At 40.0% G+C, this 13,239-nt stretch overlaps 1 protein-coding gene across 1 annotated transcript; it reads left to right on the top strand.

Moving 5' to 3' along the window:
* The first annotated feature begins 875 nt into the window (after positions 1 to 875).
* On the top strand, positions 876 to 1,569 carry LOC148021409 (uncharacterized). The gene is made up of 2 exons (XM_087698153.1): positions 876 to 1,065; positions 1,176 to 1,569. The coding sequence occupies exons 1-2, from the start codon at positions 963 to 965 to the stop codon at positions 1,526 to 1,528; spliced, it is 456 nt and encodes a 151-aa protein (XP_087554279.1). The 5' UTR covers positions 876 to 962; the 3' UTR covers positions 1,529 to 1,569.
* The last annotated feature ends 11,670 nt before the right edge of the window (positions 1,570 to 13,239 follow it).

The following is a 13,239-nucleotide window of genomic DNA, read 5'->3' as shown; positions in this document are numbered from 1 at the left end:
GTTTTTGTTTGCACGAGCATTGTATACAGTGCAAAAACTATTTTGTATGGCCTAAATAAAGCATACAGTGCTATATGTGACAATGCAGCTTTTTTTTCATGTTACCGTCGCTATTAGCGTCGTAAATTTACTGCTCGCGTCATTATTATCATCGCAGACCGTCAATATCAGCGTCAGTATTGACGCCAATACCAATGCTGATATGCGATGCTGATATCAACGCCAATACCGATGCTGATATGCGACGCTGATACTGATGCCAATACCGACGCTGATACCGACTGTTCTATTGCGTCGCCAATAACAATGCTTTTTGCGACGACGGGGGCAAATTTTGTTATTTACATTTTCGTCACTTTTAACGTCTGTATAAGGCCTATATCTTGTAGTGACTTTTTTTTCCATATGAGTTTCATAAATATTTTTAAACAGTCAAACTATTGATATCATATAGAGCTCAAAGAAAAAATATTGGGATATTTTGATATTGTAGTTTTAGTTATAAACGAAGAGTTCATAAAAGAATGAGATTGAGGGGCTAATAGAGAGACACTCAAGGATGCATTGCTTTAGGGTTTTACAAATTTCAAAATATCAAAAAATTCACATGGCTCAATTGTTTGACTCATAATATTAAGTGATTTAAAAATCACATCTTTTTTCCAAAATTGTCCCTCAATTGAGTTAGGATTACTCGATACGATCTAGATTTAAAACTTATGAGTTCGACAACAGTAAATTTGTACGTATACCCTTTGAAGGCCTTTGGGTACATCAGGACGTGAGATTTGCGTGCTTTTGGGGTTTTATCATTCACGAGAGCATGTTTTCCCTCGCATGTTTTCCCTCGCAGCGTAAAAGACGTAGCAAGATGTACCGCGTGAAAGGCTAAAGCCTACACTCATAATAATCGGTTCAGATTGGCATAATCATCGGCGATCGCATCTCTCTCTCTCTCTGCCATGAGATCTTGTGAGGTGTTCGTGTGCTGGATGATAATCACGGCCATGGCGGTGGCTGCGGTTGCTGTTGCTAATGGCGCAGGACATGAGATCATCACACAAGGTCAGAGTCTGACTCTTCTATTATGCAGAAGAGCTGATCAATAATATGGACGACTTGCTCGTTATAATATTCACTAGTCTTCTTCTTGCTGCTCTTTTAAAATGTTGTAGATGCAGATCAGACGACGAATCCCACTGGATTGTTAAGCGGCGGCAACAAGCCAGGGCGCGCATTATTAGTGCAGCTGCATAATCAGCAGCTAGAGCAGCTGCAAAATCTAGATCGAGAGGATAAATCAATTCCATCCATGGGGCAGCTGGACGAGAGCATCAGGTATTCCTCCTGTGTCACCAAAAAGTGTATCAAATGCAGGAAGAAGAAGAAGAAGAAGAAGAAGAAGAAAAACCCGCACAAGTGCCATGATGATCATGGTCATCATTCGTCTGCCTCTACCTGCAACTTTCGCTCCGCCATGTCCATCTTGCTCCTTCTGCTTCTTTGCCTCGCTGCATTTGATCTGTGAGACGTATATTATGAATGAAACACATCAAGCTCGTCACTCCACTCCCTTTGTGATGGAGTTCTTAACTGGATATTCAATGGCGCACCATTTCATTCTGGGCGAAAGATTCGTCGACGGGTTTCTGTGTGATTTCCTTCATCTTTTTAAGTACTAGAGTTGATCTTCTCGCAGAACAATCATTGTGTTAGGTTATGGAGGGCGCTCGCACAGGGCAGTGTTTGCCAGTATACGTACCATCACAATCGTAACCGTGTATTTGCATGCTCCGTTACGATGGCGAGAGGGGAAGAGCAATTGGGAATTTGCAGACAACTGCGCAGTTTAACGTGTGCTTTGGCTCCAAGTCCAAGGACTGCCAGCCAAACATTTTTTTTTCTACTATGGAGATAATTGCTACAATAATAAATTTTCATCAACCCAGACGCGAAATGATTTATATTAATAGCCAAAAAATGTTTCCTCACATCCATTGGATAATAGCCGACTCGAAAGGGAGTTTAGTCCCTGGCCAAATCCTCTCTTTCTACAATACTAAGAACCCACCAATACTACGAACCCTTAGACTAATTATTTTACTACACCTAACCTCTTGACTTTTGTGCCTTGGAAAACCAGCCTGTTTCTTGCTTCCCAAATCTGTTCTAGGAGAAGAACTCTTCTTGACGATTATGAATTTCAGTCTGCCTCTTCACATACACTCTCAAAACATACATAGTAACATGTTGGAGTAATCAAGATCTCTTAGTCCTAAGTGAGGAAGCATTTCTTCAAGTAAGGCTTTCAAATCAATACTTCCATTCCAATCACCACAACTACACTTACCATTGGTCACATCTCTTTTCTCTATCTTGTCTATTGCTAGAAAGGCCCTCTTTGATGACCCTCGAAGCAAGAAGTCTATCTTTCAAGGGTAACTTCAAGCTCCACAAACCCTTAAGAATGCCATGAAAATTTCATGCCTTGGTCAACATGATCTCCCAAATCTTTCTTGCTCTATCTATTGAGCTACTCCTTTGTTGTAATTCCTTACTTCTATTGTATAGAGCATCTCACAAGTAGTTTCATACTTCTATTATGGCATAGAGCATCTCACAAGGAACAAATGTCTATGTAGGAAAACAAAGAGATTTCCTACCTAACTCCCTATACAAAAATATACACTCCCAAGCATTTTTCAAACTAGGGAAATGTGAACTCTTCCTATATAGCTTACATAGGAAAATTTTCACTATATTGAGAACTTTTCCTATATTTAGCAAGTTAATAGTAGATAGCTATTTCACTGTATAGAGATTATTTCCTATATGGAGAGAAATTTATTAGATAGGGAATATTGTGACACATAGAGAGTGGTTCACTATATAGATATAGCTTTCCTATAGAGATTTTTTTTATATACACTTTTTTAAAATTTCTTTTCTATATGGAGAAAAATTTGCTACATAAGTAATATCATGATACATACAAACTCATTCGCTATATAGATGTGTCTTTCCTATACGAGAAAAAACTTGCTAGATAGGTGACCTTAGGATACATTATAGTAAATCTTGTCCTAAATTGAAAAATAGATGATGATCCACACCATTGATCTTTGAATCCAATCTAGATGTCATTATTATTGGCATTTTCATCTCTATAGTCACAATAGTGAGGCCAGCTTGAGTGCTGCAACTAGTATACTTCAATGGATCATGTTAAGGAACGACCAATACCATACCCTATTGGTCATGGTACATGTTTAATGACCTACTAATTACTAATACCGGTTGACTTAGCACAACACTACAACAAAAAGGCTCCATAGACGCGCCTGTAGACACAATATTTGAACTATTTTAAAAAAGTCAGGCGCGCTTATTACTGCGTCTACTACGGCGTCTAAAATTTCGCGTCTAAAAGGGCGCTTACAGTCAAACCTACACGCGCATATAGACGCACCTATTGATGCGCTCTATAAATATATAATCATATTTATAAAAAAGTGGATATATTCATATTATGCGTCTATACACGTGTGTAACTGCGCATCTAAAAAAGCGTGTACTCTGCAAGTTTTTGACGATAATAAACGCGCGTTTTTCCTGCAATTTAAACGCGCTGATAGATGCGTAAAACAGAGGTATGAAAAAAAAAACCAGAGAGCATGTAACTTTGCAAGCCATATGCTCTCTGGTTCCCTCCCCCCCCCCCCCCCCCCCCCCCCCCATCAACATCAAACTGTATGCTTAGGGAAAACAGAGAAAGATTATTTCGAAGACTTTTGTACTGAAAATAAAACAATGTATATAGAATACGAAATTTCATATATATAGATGAAACGTTTTTACATGATGAGTTCTAGTGCTTATGACCTCAAGCATGGTCATGGTCGCAAGCACTAGCCGAAATTAATACATATCAAAAATTAAAACTACAAGCCAAGGGGAGGCATGCATGCATGGGGCTCCTCTACATCTCCTCAGAAGAGGCATCATCGTCCTTACCACCACCACTGTCCCTGTGCCACTGCCGCTACCACCACCGCTACTGCTAGTCCTCCCTTCACTATCCTCAACTGCATCAGGGTTCGCCTACACAAAGGATTAAGGTATATAAATACCATTACAAACAATAAATTAGAGTTACCTATACTTTTCATGTAAAAAATAAAACATACATCTTCTGGTTGTGGAATCCTCATGGCATGATTATATTGATCCTCCGTGATGAGTCCCTCCTCGTAGAAATGCTGTCAAGTGGATGCCCGATTATGACCTCGATGGTAGCCTACCTCTCTAGGCGTAGGCATTCTACCAACGGTATGATACTACAAAACAATTTGAACATACAATGTATTAGAACATACTACATAATGAATTGAAACAAATTACAAAATTTAATTTAAAAAAAGAAATAAAAAATACTTATAAACTCAGTCTCCTATGACTCCCTGCCACCCGATCCATAATGCGACGATCCCATGGTTGCCATCTGGATACGTCGTGCCTCTGCATGCTGGCAACTTGTCATTTTCTCTGCTGCTCTCTTCTTAGTCTCTTTCCACTCCCTTCGGTGGCAATTGGGTGGTTGGCCATATCCAGGGCGCCCCTGCTCTTGTCTCCGCAGTGACTTCTTGGCGCGCGTCATAAGGTGAGACCTCTTGTTATGAAGCGCATCTCTCACCTTTGACCGTCCCCAATCATCTGAGAATCGTGAATTCTCAGGATTAGGGTACCTTCTATGTACTGCCCGCAGCACCTCTTGCCACAAACCATTTTTTTGGTGCTTGAAGGGAATCATGCAATCTTTGTATGTGGCATGCATGACACTCCTCAAGTAGGCTATCACTTCCCTCCCCTCATGGTTATGCAAGATACCACCAACATCAGTGATGGCAGAGTAGTACATTTGTGGAGGCTCACACGTCTCATTTCCCGGTGAGGGTGATCGAGAGCCACCTCCTAGTCAACCCCCACAAAGCCCTCGACCTCCTCATCCTCTCGCACGACTCTCCCTCCTCCCTCAATGGGCACTACCCTCTACCTCACTCGATGCACGTGCTTCGGCCGATCCATGTACTTCAGCTGATCCCTGTGCATCAGCTGATCTGTGTGTATGCATAGTGCATGGAGTACCTGTTAGTAGAGGTGTACCAAGGTTTGGTGTGCCAAGGTTTGGTGTTTGTGCGGTAGTGCTAGGCAAAGATGTGATAGGTGTCCCAAATATGACACTAAAATCCTTCTCTGCAGTGGGAGGGTGACCAAGATAATTGGTCATCTCCTCCATGAATTGCTCCTTGTTTGGAAAACCTCCAAAAAAGCTACTAACACCTCTAGAAAACTCCGCTAAGGTGTTGTTCATGTATTCCAACTCAAGATCAGTGCTGGAAGATCCAGGATTCCAAATCTACACAAGCAAAAATCATATTACCCTGTGCAGATAAAACATATTACATGCTGTGTCTATATCTGTGTCTCTGTGTGCATCTGTATCAGTGCGTCTATTTTCGCATCTATATCTATGTCTCTGTGTGCATCTGTTAGTGTGTCTATTTCCGCGTCTATACATGCGTCTACACTGTTGATTTATGCTAAGCATGTTGCTTGGAACTGTTGAAATGGTTTCTAAGGAAGGTTGATCTTGTTAAAGATGGATTGTTGACCCAAGTTTTGCTTGGTTGTTTGAAGAGGTTGTAGAAGCGTTTTGATACGTCCAAGTTAAATTCTGGTTGTGTATGCAATGGGATTGCGATGCCTTGAAGCAAGAGGTTGTGCATTCACCTGTTTGTTAATGTGGTTTTGGATGTTAACCCAAGTGGGGTGTGATTGATGATTGTATGGCCGGGTCTGAGATGATTGATTGCCATGGAAACAAAAGGGATACCTTCCCTAGTAATTGTTTTTAAGCTGGTTGCTTCAGCTGTGGTTGATTTCCTAAAGGGATAATTAAGGAAGGATGGCACTAGCTACCCTCCACGAACCGCCAAACCCTAACCAAGGGGGTTGTGAATCCGCGCCAAAAATGTGGACCGAACCTGTTGTGAGAGGTCTCTCCGTGGAAATTACTTGGCGTAGGAGGATGCTTGGGTGCCAATGGGGGCTCTGGCCGTAAATCCCAATGCCTCCGGGCCCTACACAAGTGTTCTACGTGACTCGAGGCCTTGATACTAGTTACAAGGCGGAATCTTGGTAGGATAAACCTTCGGTTTTGTTGCCGGGAGACGGAAGGATTTTTCTGCGGAGGTAGAAAGGAACACTTAATTCTCCTATATGGGTGGGAGACAAACATTAATCTGAAGATAAGTTAAGGAAGTGATTGATCTTGTTTGATCTTGTCTTCGTGTCTGTGCCCTAAATTATGTAAAGGAACCTGTGACAAACAAGTTAATTAAGGAAGCTACTTTTATGTGTCAAACATAATGTGGTAGGTAATTAGATAACTAAAACAACCCTCGAGGGAAGCGTGGTGAATGTGACCAATGGGTCTATCCTACGGAAGGGTAGTCTCGGTTAGCCATTAGCTTTCCTCAAAGGAAATGTTAACGAGAAATGTTAGGAAAAAGTTGATCTATGACCTTAGACAATGTTGACTAGGAACCCGGACTTCAGGTTGATCCTAGTTGGAACAGCCAGATAAGTTCCGTTGCGGGCCAGACTTGAGAGACCCTAGTTGGCAAACCCCGTGTCATTCCTTGGGAGTGCTGGGCGACGTCTTCTAGATATATCTCTCGATGGACTGCTAAGATGTGTCCCGCGATTTGAGGAGCAGACACATTATATGAAGGGACTTAAAATCAAAATTATAGTAAGAAATAGAGAAATGCCTACTAGGACTTAAAATCTCTGTGACATAGCACATGCACTTACGTAGTGGACAAGACTTTCCAATGCCGACATCAAGTTGAGATCCCAATCCTATTAGACCCATAGATTTTGGAAATACCCTTATCCATGACCTAATTGATCAAATCATCTAGTTGGTCCACCTAGAAGTAAAAGAAACTATGGGGATGACATAAAGCAATTAAATGAAGGGAGCTAAGGGGTTAGGAGATGCCTCGGATGATTTATAGGCTTCAATCAAAAACTTCCAACAACCTATGGATTTTGATGCCTCCATAATGAATCCTAAGGCTATGGAGAGGAAAATTCAAGAGTTGCAAGGCTAGGGGGTAAACACTCTCAACTGACTACCTGACCTTAACAAGGAAACTAGGCACCAACTTGTGATATGCAAGCTGAGATGGAAAGCATTCAAAGAATTCTATTGAATGTAGGAGAAATGGGCTCAACATAGGATTCTCTCGTTGATCTCTTCCAATGATGCATATTTGACTGCTTGGAGATTATGAAAGTGGGGATCCACATTACACAAACCATCCTAACTAGAATGGGAAACACTCAAAAGCACTAGAGACTAGGCCAAAATCCCCTTAGTTGCAAAATAGCTAGATAAGTACCACACTAGGGCCATCCCTTACAACTTATTTGAACAAGTTTTCGTGGTGGAGATCATCCATATGGATAGCCTCATCTAGAATATTGTTGATGTTGGAACAGTCAAGTTTGGAGTTCCCAACCAAGGTCTCATAGATTCTTTCATCGTGAATGCCCCTAATGATGGCTTCATTGCCTTAATGGTGGGTCTCTTTGTAGTTATTCTCTACTTATAAAGACTTAGGACCTTAGAGATGTAATCATGATCTTATCCTCCAATTGCTAGATGGTCATGAGTCGAACAATGAGGTTATCCCCATATGTGGCTTTGATGAAGCATTTAATGATTAGGTCCTTAAGCAATACAAAGGAGGACCTCTGAATAGCATCAAGACTAGTAGATGAAGTTTGTCCCTTCTCTCCTAAGCAAAGTCCAAAGGTTTTGCTTGCTTGGCATCATAAAAAAGAATAGAGATAAAAAGCCACATGTAACCCACTAGGATATATCTATAGAACAAAACTACAAAAAGACCAAGGAAACCTAAGATTTAATTAAAAATGTTAGAAAGTAGTAGGAAGAACTACTTAGGATGGTTGAGTGGCTCAAAATATCTAGAGCATATCGCCAAAATATACAACGTGTTAATTTGCGATAAGGACCATCTACCTTCGGAATATCTCAAATCACCTTGATCATGCATGAACCATGGATAATTTGGCCGTGATGCAATATATTGTAGTCTCCTTCTTGCATACAAAATAAACATTTTTTAGAGAAGGGCTAGTCTCTTCCACCTCTATCATGCCCACCATGGCCACCGCGCTGGGTTGTTGGTACTCCTAGTTTATATAGGCAACAACTGGTGTAGGAACTAGATTGGTATGGAGGTTTGTTCATTGGCAATTTCCATTGGCAAGAGGGGTTTTCCCTTGTACCTTGCCATTCTCCAGGATGGGCCATTTGGTACCCACCATTGTATTATTAGTACTCAATGTTATGAGTAGCCATATTGCAAATATTGCACCATCTTTGGTTTAGTCCGCATTCAGCCTAAAGGTGCCTAAAATTGTCACACTGTGTGCACCATATATTTTTAATCTAATTTTTCTTGGTGTTTTCCAATGTTTTCTTGCCTCTATCCTTCTTTTTATTCTTGGTTGCCTTTTTCTCCTCCTCTTTAGAGTCAGATTCTTCATTGTTGGATTCTACCTCCAAGTCAAAATCAGAAGTGGAATCACTATTGTCATCATTTTGATTCTTTGAATTGGACTTATTGGATTTCTTTACTTTTCTTGACTTTTCTATGGATAGAAATTGCTCTAATCTAAGAGCTTTCTTATAGAATGGGTGAATTCTATTACTCGATGAATCATTAGAAGCAAATGCTTTTATCATGTCCATGGCAATAGTTTTGGTTGACTAACTTTATCACAAATATAGTATCATAACATGTTGAAGTTGAACCCTTTTGAATGAGAGCATTAGCATCATGTACCTCTTTTGTCACAACCAATCTAACTTGAAGGTAAGCAAATCAGATTACCAGCTCATCCTTGGAGTCCAAATTGTCGATTATTGTGATGGCCATAACATGGAAGTTTTAATATCCGGTTTGGGTATCATGATTTGTGTGATTCGGATGAGTTTGTAAGCTAAGTTCTACTTGTTACTCAATCTACTCATAACAAGTTTGATATGCCATTGTAATTGCTTTGACTAGGATATCAAGTTCGTTCGAGGAGGGGCTCATGTTTGTAATGATGTTTGGTGTATTGCTTCTTTACTCTACTTCCATTGAAGTTTCTTATGCTCTTACCTTGCAAAATTCTAGTTTCACATTTCCTAATTTGTTCATAGCAGTGATACGGTAAGGTACAAAGCATTTGAACTTTACTTTTTTCTTACGGCCCTTGATCAAATATAGAAGCACCAAATCATCTCTCTCAAATTTTGAGTTTTATCAGGCAGTTGGCCTATGATATCCCATCCCATTTCTCTTGCACCACTATTCATAAACTAGGAATGAGGAACTCCTTTGGCATGATGGTATCAATTTCATATGTTAGTCTGAATAGAGTTTACCCTATCTTGTATGCTGTTTGATAGACCCATAATATCATTATGAGCCATGAGCTTACTATGCCATTTTGTTCTAGAGATAGAGATGGTTTTCTTGAGAACATTTATTAGTGTTTTATTTTTTGAGTCCTCTTAGCCATTGGCTTGAGGTAGAATTCTTGTGAATAAATGTAGATATCACATATTCTATCATGCTCTGATTGACAATATATATTCCTTGGTTGCTCACAATCTCAATGAGGTTGCTAAAATGATGATTGTAGTATTATCCCTAGCAAGTCTAGTGTTAAGATTGAAGAGATTAATGTCATGCAAACTGATTTTGATGATTTTTTTATCCTTGTAGCTTCTTCTCTTGGTACTTCATAGCTGACTAATGCTTTATCAAGGCATACTCAGTGTTGATTGTGTTTATAGATTCAGGGGCTTCCTATCATGTGACCCCTCATAGAGAGTGGTTTCACTCCTATCGCAATTTTATTGGATTTGTCCATATTTGGATAATGACCTAGCACTCGAAATCATTGGTATTGGTGATGTCTATCAATAGTTTGGTTCAGGTTATAGTTTGGTATTGGTGATGTCTATCTAGAATTTAATATTGGTGATGTCTATTTGCAGTTTGGTTCAGGTTGTAAGTTTACTCTTCATGATGTATGCCATATACCATCTCTCAAGAAGAGCCTTATCTCTACAAAGAGCAGGCACTTTGGATGATGCTGGTAATGTAGTTTCTTTTGGTGATTCCTCATGAAAGAGTACACATGGGAATCTGATCATTACATGTGGGGCTAAATCCATTACTCATCTCTACCCCTTGCTTGTATTTGGGTTAGTTGACTGTATCTTGATAGTGGATGTAGTTCCACACATATCTCTTTGGTATCGTTGCCTTGGGCATATGTCCTTGAAAGAAATAAAAATGCTTATCTATTTGTAGTATCTTTCATCCCTTGATTATAAGTGCTTTGAGTATTGTGATCATTATTTATATGGAAATGACACGCAATATGCATAAAAAGTCTGGTATGACACACATGTGGTCCCATGCCCTACAAGTCATTAGATGGTGTGAAGTATTTCGTTACTTTCATTGATGACTATATGCATAAGGTATGGGCATTTTCCATTAAGCACAAATCAAATGTCTTGGTTACATTTCAATGTTGGCTTGCGTTGGTTAAGAACCAGTTTGGGTATAGGCTAGAATACCTAAGGTTAGATAATGGGGGTGAGTATATCTCTAAAGCCTTTGAGTAGTTTTGTAATTAGAGGGGTATTAAGTGTCAATTGACTTATACACCCCATCCCAAAATGGTATGGCTAAGTGCATGAATAAGACAATTTGAAGGCAATTTTATAGTATGCTTAGCCAGGCATGCTTACCATAGCATCTTTGACCTTAGACAATTACTATTGCCATACACTTGATAAATCAATCCCCATGCATTGCTCTTGACTATCAGGTTGCAGAGGAGGTATGGTCTACTTCCCTTATATGCTCATTTATGTGTCTTTGGTTGTAAGGCTTTCTGGCATGTATCCAAGGACAAGTACAATAAGCTAGATCCTAAGTTTAGGAAATGTATATTCCTTGTTTATGGGGATGTAGGTGAGATGCTATATTGCCTTTGGGATCTAAAGGCTCGGAAGGTTATCCATAGCCACGCTGTTGCTTTCCATTGGCAAGCATGCTTTGCTATGTAAGTGGGTATACAAGTTGAAAAGTACCCTTCGATGCTATAAGGCTAGATTGGTTGGCTAAGGGCTTCAAGCAAGAAAATGGTGTAGACTTTGATGAAGTTTTTTCTCCTATTGTGAAGATGAATGCCCTACACTTGGTAGTGGCTTTGGTTGTTGAGCTTGATTTGGATCTTTAAGATGTGAAGACAACTTTTCTTCATGAGGACTTGCATGATGATATTTACATGGAGTAGCCAAAGGTCTTTATAGAACATAGCAGGGAACATCTACTATGCAGATTGAGGAAGAGCCTTCATGACCTTAAGCATGCACCTAGAAAATGGTACCACAAGTTTGATGCCTTTATGCATTCATAAGGATATTCATGTAGTGATATGGATATGTGTTTTTACACAAAGAAGGCTTGTGATGGCAACCTTATGATTTTGATCCTCTATGTGGATGATACGTTGATTGTTGGGAGTGCTCACGATGAGTTTGATACCTTGAAAGGTCAACTCAAGAAGAGCTTTGAGATAAAGGACATGGGATAGGCCTCACATATTCTTGGGATGCACATTACATGTGATTGCTCTAAGGGGATCATCTACTTGTCACAGGAATATATCTAAAAGGTCCTTGAGTAGTTTCATCTACAGGATGTTGAGCCTATTGGCTATCTTTTATATTCTCATGTGAAGGTTAGTTAGGGTAATTGTCCACATATTGATGGACAGAAGGCCAAATTAGACAAAATCCCTTATGCATATCCAGTGAGCAATTTAATGTATGTCATGATAGCAACTCATAGCATTTGTAGTGTGGAGATTGCGGCATACTATATGCTATATGGCTACACCTAGCCCATGGCATTGGGATGCCATCAAGCAAATCATGAGATATGTGAAGGGCACAATAGCTATGTGCATCTGTTATGGTTTCTAGGATATAGGAGTCATGGGATACACCGACTCTGATTATGCAGGACACGCAGATAGTAGGAAGTCCATCTTTGGCTATGTCTTCACCCTTGCTGGAGGTGTTGTTTCTTGGATATCCAAGGTGCAGAAATGCACAACCCTATCTAATACAAAGGTGAAGTATGTTTCAGACTGAGGCTTGCAAGGAGGCTCTTTGGTTAGACTTTCTGGTGGCAAACCTTGAAATTACTAATGTGGTCCTACACTACATTCGAATTCTACGAGTGCTATTCAGTTGGCCAAGAATCCGGTCTTCCATGTGAAGACAAAGCACATTGAGGTGCATTACCACTTTATACAAGAGGTTATTGAAGACAAGTCTATCAAGCTTACCAAGATCTCAACTGACCAAAATCTTATAGATTTGCTCACTAACACCATATTGAGGAATATGGGAATTTCCCATAAGTTTGGGACACGTGGTCGAATCTTTGGATTTGTCATAACTTGAACACTATAACTCCGAATCGAGCGCTCTATAGCTTAATAGATTCCATTTTTCAAGTGCTTTCCAGTGATAGGTCACATCATATGGCTTTGAGAAACTTATGGGAATGTTATCCGGGTGCCACCTCTTAGGTATTCAAAAAATGGGAATTATGAGATTCCCAAACTCACTAGTATTGCGTTCACTAAAAGCTCGGAGTGTTTTGCCTTCCTTTTAGGAAGTTGATGGGCATTGGATGAGATAACATCTTTCTCATCTTGTTGTATGATATACATTTGTATTTTTCCACGTTTTTCTTATTCTCTCCTCACTAGGAGCACATTCAACTTTAAGTGGGAGATTTTTGGGGGTAAAGGTGCCTGTGCCTAGCCACTTACGTATTAGTTACACTGACAGTACTACCCACATACCTGCACGCTTGTACAATGTAGGTGTAGTGGGCACACATCATTGTCACTTCATTATTTATTCTTTCAGTGATATTTGAATAAAGGGAAGATCGGTCACACATTGTGACTATTGGAGTTCCCACATTGTGTGTGTCTCTCTCTCTTGCTCTTGCTCGTTCCACCATAGCTCCTGCTTTCACTCCGTGCTTCCAC

Source organism: Lygodium microphyllum, chromosome 18, assembly GCF_053477565.2.
Source record: "Lygodium microphyllum isolate KBCC chromosome 18, Lygodium_microphyllum_v1.1.10, whole genome shotgun sequence".
Lineage (NCBI taxonomy): Eukaryota > Viridiplantae > Streptophyta > Polypodiopsida > Schizaeales > Lygodiaceae > Lygodium > Lygodium microphyllum.
This window is presented reverse-complemented; position numbering and strand designations above follow the sequence as displayed.